Raw genomic sequence first — 19,326 nt, forward strand, 5'->3', positions numbered from 1 at the left:
GAACAGTGCAAATCCACATTCTCAACAAAAAAAGATGCAAATCCTTGAAATACTAGCATTTGAATAATACAGAACCTAATTGTACAACAATTTCTGCTCTCCAGTCTAATCCATGGGCGAGAATTAGAAATCCAGGAAGTGTACAAAAGCTTTTCGGTAAAATGCCTACAAAACGCATTGCTGATCTACTCTAGTCTATATTTCTTCTCTCAAGATTTTACAGGAGGATGATCCCTCCATCTAGGTACCCCGGAGTCGAGTGTCTTTTGTATCATGTCAATTCGCTCTTCTAGCAGAGAATCTTCTTCTTCTTCCATTTCTGTGTATTCCTTCTCCATAAGCAGCTCCAGTTCTTCGACGGTCTTGATTTTGCAGTGCAACTTCTCCATCTACAGTCATGCCAAAGAGAACAGCAGGATTAGGTTGTCATCCATTATAGATGGCTAGAATTGCAACAGATTGCAAGAGAAAACAGATGGCTAGCAACCCCTCGAGCACAAAAAGCATCAAAAGGACAGACAGCCAGGAAAAATAGTAAGATAAAAATCATCCACCTGTGTCCCTATTATGGTTCCCAAAAGATGTTCAATCTCTCTATCCTCCTGATCAGCCAGTAATTTGGCACGAGCAGCAGCTGCTCCAAGACCTGTTGCGATGGCAGCTCTAATTTGCAAAGTTGGAGGTATGTCATCTTTTTTTATAAACGCATCCTGACCCGCTGTAATAGAAATCAAAAATGGATGATTAGTAGGAGGACTGGGATGATGACCATAATAAGCCAACAACATGTAAGCAATGAATAGCCACGTATTAGAAAACTAGTATGGAAACCAACAACCACTAGAGCTAAATTCAATTCAGCCATATATACAGAAATCATATTGTAAAGTTCGCTTACTGCATATACCTGATTCAGTTGGCCTTTCCTTCATCTCTGAATCTTCAAGTTGAAGGACTCTAAAACAGAAAAGAAACAAGAGAAAATTAGGACTTTGATGTCAACATAATACAATAACTAGCAGACTATCTGGAGCATCAGTTGGAAAGGCACGTAAGTAGATAGATAACCTCTCTGTCTCACAATTTATAGCGGGAGACTGCAAGCCATTAGTAACACAATCGTCTTCAGCATTAAATATCTCCTTTGAACATGAGGTTTCCTCACAAAGTGCATTAACAGCAGCCTCAGCTGCAGAAGCTGTAATATGCGGACCAACCAAGGTTGACAAGGCAGATACCTAATGAAAAAAACAATGACAGTTTGCCATGATCATTAGGATGACTGAGAAAAACAAAAGATAAAACTATTGAAAATTATATCAACTTTATCAGTATATGTAACGAGTTGTAAAGACCATAGTCGGGTATGAGAATAGACGATTGAACAAAAGCATATAACTTGACAAAAGAAAGAACAAAACAAAATAAAAAATAAAAAATCACTCTTGATATTGTTAATTCATTTCGTGCGAGTATTTTCCACCCAACACATGTCAAACAATTACAGCCTATTTTATTGGTATTGTAAACTGCTATTGAACAAGAACATGTCCCAAAATACAGTTTGCCAACAAGTTCACAAGATTGTATATAGGATCAGGATGGTATGTACCTGTGTAATGAGTGAACTACTAGCATCCGAAAGGGAAGCGACGCGTTGTTTTTTCAAAGGGGGACCTTGGTTTGCAGTATCTCCATTCTGCTCACTGTCATTTGTCTGCTCATGGCTCTGACTCTTGGTTTTGATAGTCTCTTGACACTCAGATGAAGATAACTGACCTTGTTTTGAACCGCTCAAGTTGCCACTAAAGCCACTATGGTTACCTTTTCTGTGACCAGAACCCAACACAACCTCCCCAAAAGGCAGATCAATAAGCTTAGCAATACAATCAACTTTGGTCTTGGTCTTAACATTTTGAGCAACACGATCCCAATCATCTCCATGCTTTGCAACTGAATCTAAAAGAAGTAAAGTTTCTGATTCAGTCCACTCAACTCCAATATTACTACTCTTTTCAACTGGCTCGTTGTACTTGAAATCTTCCTTCAATTTGTTCTCCCCATAGTTTCCATTTTCAAAACACTTTGTGCAAAGTAGAAAATCACCCTGCCAATATGAGAATCATAGCAGATACATAAATTAATAAGCTTCAGGACAGAAAACTTGGAACAATTTAGTCCGGATGAATTAAAGAAGCCATGAAAATACCTTATTATACTTGTAGTGTCCAGAATCACAATGTCCGCCACAATTACCACAAACCAAGCTCTCTTTCTTCAAATCACCAAAAACATTCGAGTATGATGCCAATGGAGGCAATGTAATTCTACTCGCACTTCCACCCCCACTGTCCACTACCGTAGGTGTGGCCGAAAGGGGCTTAGAATCACTTGGATTTGCACCCACTCGGACCGCATTTGGGACTCCCTCCTCAACCTTAACCGTAGTCCTGGCCTCACCCCAGGTACCAAAACCGTCATTGCCACCACCCGAACTTGCCCCAAAATTAATCAACCCCCATTTTTCCAAGAAACTAAAGACCTTGTGCAGCAAAGTAACATCACCCACAAGTGACTTTCGAATCTCGGTGAATGTGAGTTTTCTAGCTGGTTCTTCTCTATACTTGTTAATAATAAAGTCCCTATATTCTTTGTACACCTTTGGTGTTCTTGATATAGACCTCCCATCAAAAAACTCCTTCAAAGCAATTCTCTCGGTTTCATGAATCTCATCCCACAAAAACCAGCCTGACCAAAAATATAAAAGTTTCAAAATTCAAAACTAGAATCCTATTATATGCATCAATCAATTATATATTATAACATTCTTGATTCCCTAAGGTTTAGGGTTAGCTTTATTAGAATCTTGAATTTCTTTCCCAGGAAGATTTGAGAGCTCTGTTGTTTCAGCATATGGAGGAATTAGGGTTTTGAAATAGAGTTAATGTTAGGGTTTTAGGGGGAGGACTTACTAGAGTGGCTTGGGATGGTGTAGAGGTCGAGCTCTGGTTCGTCGGGTCGGAGCTGCTTTGAACCCGGGTCGTGCGGTGCAAGTTCCATCTTGGATCAGCCAAGTGAGTTGAGTCTCTCGCTCTAGAGCTTAAGCTTCGACTAATGGCTTGGTCCAGCGACCAGGCAAAGGGTTTTGATTGAATCACAGACCAATCAGATTCTGACGCGGTGCTCTGTGATGTGTGGGTTATTTAGCACTAGCGGGAACCGCATGCGAGTTTCACGTGACGACTCGAACAAGTAAAGATTATTTTAATTATTAAAATTAATTTACTTTTGATTTTCTTTTTCATCTATAACATGATAAAACTGAGATTTAAGACAAGACCGCAACTAAGTTGATACCATTCTCTCGATCAACACATCACCCACATGTTTCAATTTCAAATCTTCACCGGGGACCCCAAATATTTCATATTCACCCGTTTTGGTCGCCGAAGGAGGAGAGCCACCAGGGCAAACTGGTTCATGGTGAAGCTAGAGGGTCCGACGGCAGGCACGGATGTAGGGGTGGGCTGAGGTGTGCTGCAGCACACCCCAACATTTTGGGGGGAAAAAAATTATTATATATATATGTATGATTAAGATATGTTGTAGTCTGCAAATAACAAGTAGACAAATAGAAAGAAAAAAAAAATTTCTCCTCTTTCTCTCCTCTTTTTCAGTTTTCTGTCTCCTCCTCTCTCTACCCGGTTTTGCATTTCTCATACTCAACTCTCACTTCTCTAATTCTCTTTGCACATCATTATTATAGGGGTCGGTCTCTCTTCCTTCCTGCACTCATTCTCATTTTCTCAACCTTGCGAAGGTATTACACTTTAACTTCTCTTCTATAATGAAATTTTTGACAAAATTAGAATGTAATTTATGTTAGAATTTGAGTAATTCATGTTAGAATTTGAGTATTTATCGATTTCTTGATGTAAGTAATTAAATTTATTGATCCCTAAAAATTTAGCCCACCTCAAATTTAATTCCTGGTTCCGTGCCTGGTCCGACCTAGGCAAAAACTCCAAATACGAAAATGTCAAAGGTGAAGAATAGGTAAGGGGGGGCTGATTATCAAATAGAGGAATATCAACTTGATAGGTTAGGATTAGATGGATAAGTGGGTTGTACTTGAGATCGGGAGAGAATAGACCAAAGTGAATCAGATGAACGATTCCGTCAATTAGAGAGCCAAATATTTTCAGTTTTCTATTAGTCTTTGTTTTTGATTCCTTTAAACCCCCCAAACCCATGAATTCAGATCCAAACCCAAATCCCCTTTTAGAAACGAACTCCAAAAATCACAAGAGGAAAAATGAGAAAGAAAGAGAAGAAATTATTGATAAGCAGAGAGAGAAAAATAGCTTGCAATTTTTATTTTTTTTTGTTGGGCTACTTTGCTTGGTTTGTATTCCAATATATAACATGGAATCAAGAAGCACAGAAAGACTGTATAAAATCACCCTCCTCCTAATCGCCTTCTTCAGTCTAATCACAATTCCAAATCGCTTTAAACCCTAAAAGTTTCCGAATCGCTCTAAACCCTAGAACCTTCAATTCTTTTCTTGCTTGCTCTCACTGTGTTCATCAATGGCAGATGTAAAGACCTTTGCCTTCCAGGCTGAGAACAACCAGCTTTTGAGTTTGATCATCAACACTTTTTACAGCAACAAGGAGATTTTCCCCCTTGCACTCATCAGTAATTCCTCTGATGTAATTGCTTTATCTCTTCCTCTGTTACATTCTTTGGCTTCCTCGATTTGTAATCTCTTATTATAGTTGCACTAGTCCTAAATTTGTTTTTAGATTATTGGTTTAGTGGTTGTGAGTATAAAAATTTGTTTTTATAGAATGGCTTGGAGTTTATTTTTTACTTTTTTTTTGCCTGATTTTTGGGTTCAAGAACAATGGCTTGTGATTTTTTCTTTTCTTTTCATTTTTTTTTTTTGAGTAAAAAGGTCATCCATTCATTATAATTTAGCAAGCATTACAAAAACGACGTACCCCTAAAGGTCGTCATAAAACGTCGTTTACAGAGTATTCTAAAATCCTATTCTAAAGATAGAATAAGAAACCAAATACCCCAAGTACACCCACCTTTTAAAGTTACGCACTTTTATTCTAAACAAGAACTAAGAACTCCGAAGGTTTAAAAGAACAACAGATCGAGTTAATAGTTCCTGCGACCTGAAGAAGAAATTAAAGAGTACTAGGAGAAGAGGATGAAAATTCACCCTCAACTCTATCATCTGAAAAAACAAAGCAACATGTAGTTAGGGCCCAAGACACCCTAATCCAGCAGCCCCAAAGCATAGGGCCATCCCACACCCAAAGAAACCTGAGCCCAAAAAGCCCAAAGCCAGGAGACCAAACGCTAGGGTTAGAGCTCCGATCTAACGCGGCTCAGTGGGTGACACCTGCATAACCACCACCTCCGTCCCGCGCCACCGCCGTAAAGCACTAGTACCATTCCACCAACAAGCCACCACGACCAAGCTGACACAAACCACTCCCAGACGAAGCCAGAGCGTTGTCCTTCACCAACACCAGATTGTCGCCATCAACTCTAGCAGCAGCAACCGCGACTGGCCCTCGATGATGCTCTGGGCTCAAGTAGGTTGTTAGGCTGCCATTGACGCGAATACCAGAGGGTAGAAAACCCCTCCACCTCCAAGGATCAATTGCGTTATCCCCAGAACCTCCATCACCCGACCCATCAGGAATCAAAGAAAGAGCCAATCCTGGATCAAAAAGTCCTCCATCAAAACCGCTAACAGCGAGTCCAAGGAGAAGGAAAAGCAAAGAGAAACGACCTGCAGCGCACCCTAAAGCAAAGCATGACACGCCATAGAAGGGGGAGTTTGTGGCAATAGCCATAGATTTGGAATTTTGTCGAAGGCGATAGGGCCAACGAGGAAACCCTAGCAGAGCGACTAGGTCAAATTTTGTTTTTTTTTGCTATATTATAATCTTATGATTTTCTTTTCTTTTCATGTTAATTGCTTTAGTTTTTAAATTACTTTTCATAATAGATTTGTGTAAAAGGACGATTTTATCCTTGAATATTTAGTCACATGCATAACTTATGATAATTTTTTATAAACATATAATCAAGGTTTTAAATTTCTCTGAAACTGCCGAAATTTCCGTAAATTTGAAGTACCGAAACAAAATTCTTATGCTATATCATTTTAGTCAGGAGTTTCCCGAAATTTTCGGTACATTTCCGCAAAATTCTTAATTTCTGAAATATCTACAAACAAAAAATATATTAAAAAATTCACACCGAAATTTTGTCAGAAATTTCTCTGAAATTTATGTGAAATTCGTTTGTCATTGACAAAATATGAAATTTTGATTTTTTTTTTTCCAATCAAGTTGAAATTGGATACAACAAAACCCTCTTTGCTTTATTTGCTACCAAAGTACGTACTCATGCTCCAAGTCTCTAACCACATCATGATTCTATTTGCAATCGTGAGGCAAATTATGGAATTGACAAGGGGAGTGGCAAATCATGGCACTACAACCGATATAGTAGTGATGATCATACTACTTATCCTGGTGCAAACCGTGAATACAATTCTAGAGCTAGGGATGCACAAGGAAGACGAGATAGCCATTTGTCTCTAAATGAGTTTGAATCACTCTCTTCAAGTCTTGACTCAATGGACATAGGAACTTAATATAGTGATAACCCTAACCCATTCCATTCACATTATCCTCATCATGAAATGAGTTCTACCTCATAAAATACTTACGGAATTGGATCAAGCTCACAAGGTGGAAGGACATATGGCCTTTTTTATCATTCTTCGTCCCCGTTTGCTTCAAACAATGAAACACCATATTGGGTAATTCCACAATATTCGATATATGGATTGCATGTGGGAAGAGATCAACACACATACATTACCCATGTGATGAATGACCAAAATCATTTCCAAAATTCATGTAGTTGGGAGCAGTATGCCAGTATTGTATGATACTAAATGCGAGCAGTTCAACCACATGGATCGAACCACATCGTAGTAGCTCTTATTACTAATAGTTTATATTGCTTTCGTTGAACTTGTTTATTTTCATTCACGGGGTTTTGGTATTACGTCCCCCTCGTTGTATTTTTCTAATTATTAGTGAAAAAGGCGTGATGACCAAGCCTCCCACTGGGTTCTAGCCATAAAAAATAAAAATAAATCACATTCACATTGTCAATATACAGAACATTTATAATTACATATAGATAAAGACACTAGTTTAGCAACTTATTACAGTTTTAGTTAATTACTCGTCTATATTAAATATCACAATTCTATTATTTATGTATAATTTTAGAGATGTTATATTGTAAATAGGTTTATTATAGGTTAGTTTAGTCTATATAAAAGTTTCATTCAAAATATCATTTTATAAATGCAATTAATGTGATTTCTTTATTTTTAACCGAAATTTCCACCGAAATCGAAACTTTCTCCGAAATTTTCTTAAATCTGAAGTACCGAAATCGAAACCGAAACCGAGATTTAAAACCTTGCATATAATGGAAGATTGAGGGAAGTACCATGTTTATACGAAATTTTGAGTTCAATTCACTACTGATCACATTACGAAAATGTTCACTTGGTCAGTTATTGACCAAGAATATAATGCTCAACTACCGTTTGATATAAATCCAATGGCAGAGAGAATTATCATTAAATTGAAGTGTTTTATTTTCCACCCTTAGATATAAATCTAAGGGTTATTGAGCATAAATTCTTTGGTCAGCAACTGACTAGGTCAAAACTACTGTTCATCAAGTAATGATTTTGGAATATCGAAAATGTTCACCTGGTCAGTTATTGACCAAGAATATAATGCTCAATCATCGTTGGATGTAAATCCAATGACAAAGAGAATTATCATTAAGTTGAAGTGTTTTATTTTCAATTCTTAGATGTAAATCTAAGGGTTATTGAGCATAAATTATTTGGTCAGCAACTGACTAGGTGAACACCACTGTATCACATTGATAGTTTCATGAGCCTGGGTATCAAACTGGCCCGGACACAAGAGTTGAGGGACTGATGGTAAATTTAACTCTAATTTTGAATATCACGATACAACCTCACCACTAACATTAAGACGAACCACTTTACCATTTCCCACACTGTGTCCCAAAATCACGGGACACATTTGAGGGCAATTCACCGTCGCGTTGATGAACACCTTGCAAAACTAACTTCTGAGATGTTTTTGTTAGCAAATATTGAAATCTTAAAAATAATTATTTGACTGACAATAAGTGATCAATTTTCCACTTAAAATTATGTCGCACTTGTGCTCGAATGACTGACTGGGTGAGTATAACATCTTTTACACGAACGCTTATGTATCATTAACGTGTTCCGCATTATTAGGTTAAACAAAAAAGGAGTTAAATGGAAACTTGGACGAAGATGCAAATCAAAATAGTAGAAACCCTATTAGTAAAAACATAGCTGGTTAGCTACCAACACTGCAACACATGATTTGAAAATAGAGAAACTAAAAAGCAAAAAATCAATGATCAATGGTCTAGAAATATAAGCTTCTCATCGGATATATTAACACAAAGTTTTTCAATCGTAAGTAGAACAGATTTGAACTCGATTAAAAACAACTGCGAATGAAAGGAACAAAAAAAAACTAAAAAAATTGTAGCCTAAGCACACAGAAAAATTCCGACACAACTCAACGAGCAAAATCACAACGTTGAAATAGACACGTGGCAAGATCAGAGAGTCGGTGCAGTGGATTGGTGCGTTATACGCCCTCTGAAAATGTTTTGGTGGTTTTGCCGTGAGGTTAGGGAGTTGTGGCTAGTGTAGGTAGTAATAGGGTAGTAAAAGAGAGAGAGAGAGAGGGAGAAATGAAATTGGACGAGCCCCCGCTCTCTAAAATTTCATAGCCAAAATTTTGAAACCCCCACCAAACCCTCCCTCCCTTTTATATTCACACCCCGCCCGAATCCACCCCAAAAATCAAAATCCTCAATTTCGATTCCCCCCCAATTCCCAAATCTCACTTTCTAAATCCTCTTCTTCTTGTCTCGATTCCCTCTCAGATCACCCACTTCTTTTCCCCCCCCGCCCGCCCGCCCGCCCGCTAGTAAACCCCCTCTGTGATTTCTAGGGTTTTCATTTCCCACCACCCACAAATCTAGGGTTTCCGCAGTTCTCTGTCCAAGTCTCGATCTTGACTCGATTGCTCGCTACCCATGGCGTCCGAAGCCCTAGAGGAGAAGAAGCCGGAAGAAGAAGCTCCTGTTGAGGATAAACAGGAGGTTGAAGCTGAAGAGGACGAAGAGAAAGAGGATCTGCCGGAAGTGCCCGAGAAGGCGACGGAGAACGAGGAAGGCGAAGAAACTCCCAAGAAAGGTAAGCGGACTCGGAGAGCCAGCTCGAAGAGCCAGACTGAGTCGAAGAAGCAGCGAGGCGGAGACTCAGCTGTGAAGAACCCGAAGAAGGAAGCCGAGGTGGAAAAGAAGGAGAAGGAGCCGGTTACTCCGGTGAGTGAGAGGCCTACTAGGGAGAGGAAAGTAGTTGAGAGATACTCAGCTCCCGAGAGTGGAAGGTCTTCGGCGACGAAACCATTGAACATTGAGAAGGTATTGTGGTGGAAAAAGAAGAGCTTCTTTTTCGTTGCTAACTACTTTGGCTGATTTACATTGTGCTTGGTTTGTGTGATTTCAGGGTCGTGGAACTCAGCTCAAGGATATTCCAAACGGTATGTTCTCTAAAGCTCAGTTCTTGTTAGATGTGTAATTGCTCCCAATGTTTGATATGCTGATTTGGTGTGGTACTGGATCTGAGTGATACTCAATGCTATTTGCTGTGAGTCGAATCTCTATGTTTCCCTTCATTGCTTGGTGAACTTATGTTTTTTGTGCTTAGTTGGTGTTGTTAGTGTTACTGGATTAGAGGTTCTTTTGAGAGGATCTGAAACTTAGATATTAGGCAGAATTTTAACAGCATTCACCCGGGGACATGTGCAAATATGACGATGGTTCTGTTTTAGCCTTAACGTTGCCTTGAACTTCCCACTCTATTGAAGACATGGGAAACTTCTTAACGTCTGACATATATTGCTCCTGAATCTCAATTCACTGCTAAAATACATGTCTCTTCCAAGTATAAAGCCACTGATAAGAAGAATTCCTTTCTACTATCAGTCTTTTCATTGTTTTAATATTTTTTTGGTATTTCACTGCATCATTATGGACAAGCTCAGCTCAGTGGTGTGAAAGAACATTAATTTTTATCATTTTGATTTGTTTGGAATGATAGGGGCTTTATTTAGCTGGTACTGGTGTTATTAGAGTAGCAGCTTGAGCTCTTTATTAATTTTTTTTTTTTGGCTGGCACAAAGTGTAGTAGCGTGAGTTAAACTGCCATCAAATGAATTATAAGCCTTGATTGAAGATAGTTCATTCCTTATTATTTAACTCCCATGTGTTTTGTTAACAAGAAACATAAATAAGTTGGAACACAATCAAGAACATGTCAATGATATGAATCTGCACTGGGTTCTCCCTGGTTCAGTTTAATTAGAGTTGCCATCTAATGTTTAATTAGAGTTGCCATCTAATATTACCCAACATCCATATTGGAACAGGGCACTTGAGTTTATATCCATAAATCAGCGTACTTTATAGTTTATGTGATTTTAGCATTTAATAACAGTTGTCTTGTATGAAGAGTTATATGTTCATTGTATATCTGCCTAATTTACAGAACCAAAGGTTGAACAGCCTAATTGAGTTGAATATTGGGATCTAAGCTTCCATTTTTTAGTTGCAGTTGTTATCTCATTACATTAAGTTGACATGGCTTTCATTGATTAGTTTCTTTAGCTTCATTTCATACAAATTTTCATATGTCCAAGTATGATGGCATTTTGAGAGATGGATGTTTGTAGCTTTTGTTATGTGCTGATTACCAAGTTTGTAACAGCATCCTTGTGTATTTTGTCTTACATTCTGAACTGTTTCAGTGGCTTTCAAGTTATCGAAGAGAAAACCGGATGACAATCTTCAATTACTGCACACAATTCTTTTTGGGAAGAAAGCAAAGGTGAGTTTAATTTTTAGTTTAGTGATTCAAGGCATTTGCTTTGCATATCAATGTTCATATGAAGGTTATCTGGTAGTCTATCTGTTTTAATTGTTGATGTTCTTGTGCAGTCTCACAGTTTAAAGAGAAACATTGTCCAGTTTTCAGGTTATGTGTGGGCTGAGAATGAGGTAATATATGTTATGTGCTCAGTCTCAGTCACTCTTTATCTCCCCCCCCCCCCCCCCTCTCTCACTCTCTTGTGCAAGTCACATTCTCTAACCTTTCTTTGGTCACTTTTGCTTTTTCACACAATGCCTTACTGTATATTTCCTGTTGCAAGTATATAAGATAAAGGGCACAATATGTATTCATTCTTAATTTTTCTGTTTGCAGCAAGAAAAACAGAGGACAAGGGTAAAGGAGAAGCTTGATAAGTGTGTTAAAGAAAAGTTAATGGATTTTTGTGACGTGCTTAATATTCAAATCAATAAAGCTGGCACAAAGAAGGTAAGTGGTCAAGGGAATAGATATTTTATATTTGTACAAATCACTTATTGAACCCATGTCTTACGAGTCACACTTTACAGGAAGAACTTTCTGCAAAGTTATTGGAGTTCTTGGAATCCCCACATGCTACAACTGATGTTTTGCTTGCTGAAAAGGAACAGGTTCTTTCTTTTCCTTAGTCTTTATTTATTTATTTGCTGTATGTTAGTCCTGATGAGTGACTTTTGTTAATGCGTCTTTCTTATATGACTTTTAGAAAGGGCAAAAGCGCAAGAAGAAGGTTACACCAAGTAAGATTGCAGGTTCTGGAGAAGGATCACCGGAAACTCCAGCCAAGGTGTGTAATTGTTAATAAACATTTACATTATAAAAGTTTATTCGAGGTTTATAATTAAAGTAGGAAAATAATAATTCCCTATGTGGAATACATTTCCTGATATGCTCTGATTTGGTTAATTGACTTAATTCATTGATGTTTATACACATACTTGCTTCTTCAAATGCATAATTATCATGCCTTTGCATTTCTTCATATCCAAGTTTTGTCTCCCAGAAAGAAGCCTTGATTAATTTATTCATATTGTGTTTTTGTATTTTATTTTGTTGTAGCTAATCCATTTTCTTTGCTTTTTCTCTCACTTCAGTTTTCTGATACCTTTTTCCATTCTTACCAAAGTTTTCTACACAAACAAATAAACTCCTAAATCTTGTCTAGAATATAAGAATGGAATTTTCACTCCCCTTGTTAGATGATTGAATTTACATGTTGATTCTTCTCCAAATACTCTCTCTCTCTCTCTCTCTCTCTCTCTCTCTCTCTCTCTCTCTCTGGCATTGGCAGTCTATTCTGGCCAATGCACTTATCTGTTGATCGAATGCACTCTCTGAGAATGGTTCATTTGTTCATTCTTGTGACTAAGAATTGTAGTTTTACTTTCTGCTTTTCTTTCCTTAGAAACTAAAGGACACACCCAGTGTTGAAAAGAATGAAGAGTCAACCAAAGATGAAGAGGACGAATTTGATGATAAAGTTGAACCTTCTGAAGAAGATGATGATGACAGGATGAATGAAGAAACTGATCATGGGGATAAATCTGATGAAGAGGAAGATGAACCAAAGGACCAGGTGTCAAGTCCAAAAAGTTCATCCAAAGATGTGAAGGAGGGCTCAAAGGTTAAAACTGGGGGGAAGTCAACACCAGCTAAGAAGAAAACCCCTGCAAAATCTGTGAAAACTTCTACAGAGTCTGAAAAGAAATCTCGTTCTACTTCAAAAAGAGGTGCAAGTGATGCTGATGGAGCTTCTGGTTCTAAAGCAAAGGGATCTGTGAAAAAACAGAAAACTGAAAAGGAAAGCCCAAAGGATAGTAAGGCAAAAACCACTAGCAAAAAACAGTCGAGCAAGTCCCCAGCCAAGGTTCCAGCAAAGGATCAAGGTGATTTGCTTTGTGTTTGTATAATTCAGTATCTAAGATTTTGCTTTTCATGAAATTCTAGTTTTCACTGAACTTTTATGCTTTCTTTTTAATTATCTCAAATCTCTGCATGAACCTAGTGAAAGGCAAAACTAGCAAGAAGGCAAAGACAGAGCCCACAAAAGAAGATGTGCATGCTGTAATTGTTGACATTCTGAAGGAAGTGGACTTCAATACTGTAAGTAATAACACTACCTTGATTGGATGGTTGAAGTTGTGTCAATTATATGATTTAATCTTCTGAATTTACTTGCTGCAGGCAACTTTATCTGATATTCTCAGGCAACTTGGTAGGGCTCTCATCTGTAACATTTTTTTTCTTTTTTTTCTTCATTTTTCCTTGGATCAACTTGATTGAGCTTGTATTCTATTAGGTACCCACTTTGGTATTGATTTAATGCATAGAAAAGCGGAGGTGAAGGACATAATTACGGATGTAATTAATAACATGACTGATGAGGAAGAAGAGGATGAAGAAGAGGAAGCAGCTGGTGATGATTCAGAGAAAGAGGACCATGATGATGCTTAGTTCATAGTGGGTCAGTACTCATACATGACCATAGCAGAAAATGAACCCTGTGGTGCATTCATCAGGTAGTTCATAACTCAAGAATTGAAAAAATGACTTTAGATGCTTGGGTCTATGTGTTCTGTACCATATTTATTAACCTCTTAGTAGTGTTAAACTGACCTCAAATTCATGTTAGTTTTGTTATTGTCAAGTTTAAACCCCCTCCTGTAAGAGTTGTTTAGCTGTAATTGTCAACTTGCTTTCCATTAGAAATGAGTAGTAAGTGGGTTTATTTTCTTTTATTTTTCTTCCCTGTGAACCTACAACAATTTCAATGAATTAATTTGTCATTACGAATTCTTTTCAAGTAATAATAATCAACCCTCAGACCCTCTACACCAATGCATGGTATTGCTGAATGAATCATATTGAGTTTGGTTTATATCGATCTCAATTGTTGTCATCCCCTAATTAATTGAATCAAGTTGTTTTCTGAATTCTTGTCAAGCAATAAACCCCTTATCCCCATTCAAATCAGTTAGAAGTATACATCAATATTGTCAACTTCACATATAGGGACGGCAATGGGGCGGGTTGGGGATGGGGATAATATTCATCACAATACCATCTCCGTCCCCATCCCAGAGGTCATTCTCCACCTTTGAGTCCTCAATAAAAATATATTGGGGATTTTCTGTCTCCATCCTCACTGGGGTCTTAAATCCCCAATAAGAATTTAATAAATAAAATAATTTTTTTTCTTCTCATATTGTCTTCTTTATGAAGTTAGGGTTTATATGGTGTCTTTAATATTGTAAAAGTATAACTATTAAAGTAATAAATGTATATATTTGTGATTTATGTTATAATAAATAAATAAATATATATATATATATATAAATTAAAAAATATATAAATTAAATATATGTATATATTATTGGGGCGGGTTTGGGATTAGGAGTACATTACCATCCCCAATCTTAGATAGCGGAGAATGGAGATCCCCATCCCCATTCCCCATTTGTCCCCGAATCCTCCCCCATTAGAGCGCCCCGTTGAGGATTTTTGTCATCCCTACCCACATAGTTCTAAGTTATTAACTACTTGGTCCATCCTTATAAGTTACCATTTCCTGCTGAGTCACACTACCCAAAAATTCCAGAATAGTTTGGCTGATAATTTGATATCCATCTACTATCCTTCTTCAGAAGGAAAGTTTATCTATTGTTCTATACTTCTATATATCACTTAAAATAAGGTGGGTGTGTATCTTTACCAAAGACTTTTCATACAAAGTGTTAACCCTCTGCTATACTTAAAGTTGATTGCAAAGTTTTAGCAAACCTGGTATAGTTTTGTATATAATACTCATTCCCTCTGCAACATATTTTAATATTATACTATTATTATTTTTTGATTCTAGACCATGAAAGATTATCATCATATTCAAAGAACTGATTAATTATGGTGTTACACTTTTCTTGCTGAAAAAAAAATAAAATAGAAAAACCATTATCAGATCCATTTGTGTGATAGAACATTCAACTGAACTAAGATCTATTGGGAAAAAAAAAAATTAATATCTAGTTGGTAGAGGTGATATTTTGTTTCACAATTTTGGGGCATCTAGTTCAAACATTCATCAGATTTTTCGGGTTTTAAAAAAGTGGAAACCGACTCAAACTTAATGCAAATAGGGGATCATCGCAGGTGGTCCCCTCCCCCCCCCCCCCAACGACGTTTGCTCACAACGTATTGTCGATCTCGGATGCTATTATGAGCACATTGCATGTATGGGTTGGCGACTGTCGGCCATATATCAAGTGGATTGGCGATGAAAATGAAACATAATCAGACTCATATCATGTGCAGGCGGTGACCATTAGAAGGATAATTCATTATGGTATCAATAATTAATAAGAGCAAGCAGACCAAGCAACCAAATATATATTTTGGATGACTGTCAAGCCAACTAATACATCTCTGGTAAATTTTTGTTTCATTGGCCAGTAGCCTACACAGCTGATCATATTTGACTAGCCAAATCTACAGAGAAAGACCAAATATGAAGAACGTCTTCTCCTGTCCACTAAGAGATCTTTGCGTAATCGAACCAATTAAACATGAAAATTAGTCCCTTCCATAATGCAAAAACTTGTCAACCAAAACCATTAGACGTAATTTTGGGCTGCCCTGGTTGCTTCGGGTAAAACAAGAAATCCCACATCAAACTAATTAAAAGATCTTTGCGTAATCGAACTAATTAAACATGAAAAATTATTCCATTTCATAATACAAAGACTTGTCACCCAAAACCAATATTAGATGTAATTTTGGGGTTTCCCTGGTTGCTTAACCCCACGTCAAACTAATTGAAAAATCTTTGCGTAATCGAGCTAATTAAACATGAAAAATTTTGGGTTGCCCCGGTAGCATGGTGTTAAACAAGAAATCCCACATCAAACTAATTAAAAGATCTTTGCGTAATCGAACTAAGGACCATGAAAAAAATTAGTCCCTTTCATAATGGAGAGGATTGTATGCCTTCCTCGGTAGCTTGGTGTGAAGCAAGAAATCCTACATCAAAAAATTAATTAAAATGCAGAGAGTGCCCCCAGCTGCTCCCTATATAGTTGTAACACCATCTAGAGAGGCATTTGCAAATCCAAGTTAACTGCAACCATTACCGACTTGTCATAACATTCCTGCAAACGAGGTATAACACTTCAATTAGTTATATTTCCCTCTTTATATATAACACGCTTGTAGATATTTGACATGTCATATAGTCAAATCATGAATTTGTCACCATATAGTATCAAGAACTTGGTTGATCGATGGATGATTCAGATTGATAGTCGGCAAATATAAGAGCAGACTAAATAGAAACGAAAATTCGTGTACACAACTGATGATGAATTTCTCTTATGTTTATAGTCATGAAGTCAATTTGCATGCATATACACAAATGCTTTGGCCATTGGTCACCTACATATCTCTTACTTTCTCTGAACATCAATTAGGTGCTGCTTGGCTATTCAAGTGAACAGATATTGTGTGATGGGGGATAACAATTACAAAACCTTTGAGTTTAAGCTTATTGTGAAGAAAGAAGAACCAACTCTTGTACCTCCTGCAGCAGAAACGGAGAAGGGCCTCTACTTCCTCTCAAATCTAGATCAGAACATTGCAGTCATAGTTCGTACTCTTTACTATTATAAATCAGATTCAAAAGGGAATGAGGACGTTGTGGAAGTCATGAAGAAAGCCTTCTCAAAGGTACTTGTTCATTACTATCCACTGGCAGGAAGGTTAAGTATAAGCACAGAGGGGAAGCTGATAGTGGATTGCACAGGAGATGGAGCTGTGTTTGTGGAAGCGGAAGCTAACTGTGAAATGGAGGAGGTAGGAGACATTACAAAGCCGGATCCTGTGACTCTTGGGAAGCTGATTTATGATGTTCCTGGTGCCAAGAACATACTTGAGATTCCTCTTTTGGTTGCTCAGGTTTGATTTTTCATCAGTTTTCAATATCTAATTACCATTAATATTCTTATGTGCGTTTGTATCGTTTTTAGATCAAACAAAGAAACGGGGGATAAAATGAGGGCCAAGGATGAAACAGTGTAGTTAGATTGAGAAGAGAAAGAAAAATATATACTCTCTTTTAAAATATAAAATAATTTTTTTTTATGAGCTCTAGCTATTAAGACTTTTCTTTGCATGCAAGATCCTTTTTGGTTATGTTATCGGACTATAAACTATAGTAATTTATCAAGTGAAGTTTTTGTCATGAATTATGAACGCACATGTGTGTGTCTATATATATATATATATATATATATATATATATATATAAGAGATGACATCCTTAAATTCTTAAAGTGAGGATATTTTTATTTTTAGGATGTATTTTAATAATCACAACCACTCATTCTTTAGTTACCTACACATCTATGAATCCTACAAAAAATTAGTCAAATCGATTTTTTTTTAACCATTTGATTAGCACAATTATCATTTTAATTTTATCTAACGGACTACATTTGTTTACACAATTTTGAGTGACCAAATGATTACGGATTTGGTTGATTTTTTATAGACATAATTCTTGCATAGAAATCTAAAGGATCAACGGTTGAAATCATTGAATTAGATCATATACTAGTACTGTAAAATAGTAAAAATCCTCAAAGTCTTAAAGTAAGGATGCCGCACCAGCCCTTTATTCAAAAAAAAAATGTAAGGATGTCCTCTCTTGATCCTCCATATATATATATAGTTTCACATTTAATGTTTCTCTTTTCCACTAGTTAACATCTAGCACAAGTCATCTAAAATGTGAAACTTTAATTCCAGGTGACAAGGTTCAAATGTGGAGGTTTTGTCCTTGGGTTATGTATGAACCATTGTATGGCTGATGGGATTTCTGCAGTGGAATTTGTGAACTCATGGGGTGAGACTGCTAGAGGCTTGCCTCTTAAGGTTCCCCCATTTCTAGACAGAAGCATACTCAAAGCCCGAAACCCACCAAAGATGGAGTTCCCTCACCATGAATTTGCTCAGATAGAAGATATATCTGATATCAACAAACTTTATGAAGAAGAAGAAATGGTTTATAGTTCCTTCTGTTTTGAACCAGAGAAGCTTGAAAAGCTCAAGAAAATGGCCATGGAAGATGGGGTTCTTGAAAAATGTACATCATTTGTAGCACTCTCTGCCTTTGTCTGGAGAGCAAGGACTCGGGCCTTGAGGATGGTACCAGATCAGAAAACAAAGCTACTTTTTGCTGTTGATGTACGGTCAAGATTTGAGCCACCGATACCAAAAGGATACTTTGGAAATGGAATTGTGCTGACAAATGCATTATGCAGTACAGGGGAGCTATTAGAGAACCCATTGTCATTTGCTGTTGGGCTAGTTGATAAGGCAATTCACATGGTTAATGATAGTTATATGAGATCAGTCATAGACTACTTTGAAATCACAAGAGCTAGGCCTTCTTTGACAGCAACTCTTTTGATAACAACATGGTCTAGGCTTTCTTTCCACACTGCTGATTTCGGTTGGGGAGATGCTGTGTTTTCGGGGCCAGTGGGTTTGCCTGAGAAGGAAGTAAGCTTGTTCCTTCCTCATGGGAAAGACAGGAAAAGCATTAATGTGTTTTTGGGAATGCCAGCTTCTGCTATGAAGGTGTTTGAAGAGTTGATGCAGACCTAAAATTTCAAGTGGTTAAGAAGTAGAACAAATACTTAACCCCAATGCATTTCAAACAATGATGAACAAATCATGGGAATAAAAGGGTACTAGAGATTGCAAATTTATATCTTTTCTGTTATGTTTCATTTGGATGTGTGTGGCTTTTATGCTGATGGGGGTACTAATAGTTCATCAGCAATTCATGAAGATACTTCATCTACTTATGAATAGGGGATGTGCTGTAGTATGCTACTGATGTAATTTGTACTGAAATTCAATAACAATAAAAACAAGTGCTTGTTACAGTCTTACAGAAGAGGGTGTAAGAACTTAGTTAGATACCCTTTTCCATATTAATAGTTTGAATTTGTACATGGTCTCCTATTACCAGAATATAAATGACCCATATATTGTGGTAACATAAAGTATTGGCTATGACAGAACTGGTTGGCAATTTATCTTTTGCATTTATAGCTTGAATTACATTTCAATATATGTCATCTTCTCTTTACCGTTTTCGGTTAGAGTGCTTCTATTTATACCTCCTATATTGACATCT

At 37.2% G+C, this 19,326-nt stretch overlaps 3 protein-coding genes across 4 annotated transcripts; 2 read left to right on the forward strand and 1 right to left on the reverse strand.

Moving 5' to 3' along the window:
• Nucleotides 1-18: 18 nt before the first annotated feature.
• Nucleotides 19-3,177, reverse strand: LOC133746006 (SWI/SNF complex subunit SWI3A). Of its 2 annotated transcripts, XM_062174165.1 has the most exons (7): nt 2,973-3,172; nt 2,210-2,748; nt 1,613-2,107; nt 1,069-1,238; nt 908-957; nt 555-718; nt 19-389 (listed from the first exon to the last, which is right to left on the reverse strand). In XM_062174165.1, the coding sequence occupies exons 1-7, from the start codon at nt 3,058-3,060 to the stop codon at nt 210-212; spliced, it is 1,686 nt and encodes a 561-aa protein (XP_062030149.1). In that variant the 5' UTR covers nt 3,061-3,172; the 3' UTR covers nt 19-209. The 2 variants fall into 2 exon arrangements, with proteins under 2 accessions (XP_062030149.1, XP_062030150.1); XM_062174166.1 differs by lacking the exon at nt 19-389 and having other exon boundaries at nt 627-718; nt 1,082-1,238; nt 2,973-3,177.
• A 5,649-nt stretch (nt 3,178-8,826) lies between these two features.
• LOC133746007 (DEK domain-containing chromatin-associated protein 1) lies at nt 8,827-13,870 on the forward strand. Its single transcript, XM_062174167.1, has 11 exons — nt 8,827-9,628; nt 9,714-9,747; nt 11,014-11,093; nt 11,204-11,263; nt 11,469-11,582; nt 11,663-11,743; nt 11,839-11,919; nt 12,538-13,018; nt 13,138-13,235; nt 13,317-13,347; nt 13,432-13,870. The coding sequence occupies exons 1-11, from the start codon at nt 9,239-9,241 to the stop codon at nt 13,584-13,586; spliced, it is 1,605 nt and encodes a 534-aa protein (XP_062030151.1). The 5' UTR covers nt 8,827-9,238; the 3' UTR covers nt 13,587-13,870.
• Nucleotides 13,871-16,073: 2,203 nt separating this feature from the next.
• On the forward strand, nt 16,074-19,083 carry LOC133742746 (omega-hydroxypalmitate O-feruloyl transferase-like). The gene is made up of 3 exons (XM_062170420.1): nt 16,074-16,284; nt 16,592-17,075; nt 17,928-19,083. The coding sequence occupies exons 2-3, from the start codon at nt 16,629-16,631 to the stop codon at nt 18,786-18,788; spliced, it is 1,308 nt and encodes a 435-aa protein (XP_062026404.1). The 5' UTR covers nt 16,074-16,284; nt 16,592-16,628; the 3' UTR covers nt 18,789-19,083.
• Nucleotides 19,084-19,326: the final 243 nt, after the last annotated feature.

This window comes from Rosa rugosa, chromosome 4, assembly GCF_958449725.1.
Source record: "Rosa rugosa chromosome 4, drRosRugo1.1, whole genome shotgun sequence".
Lineage (NCBI taxonomy): Eukaryota > Viridiplantae > Streptophyta > Magnoliopsida > Rosales > Rosaceae > Rosa > Rosa rugosa.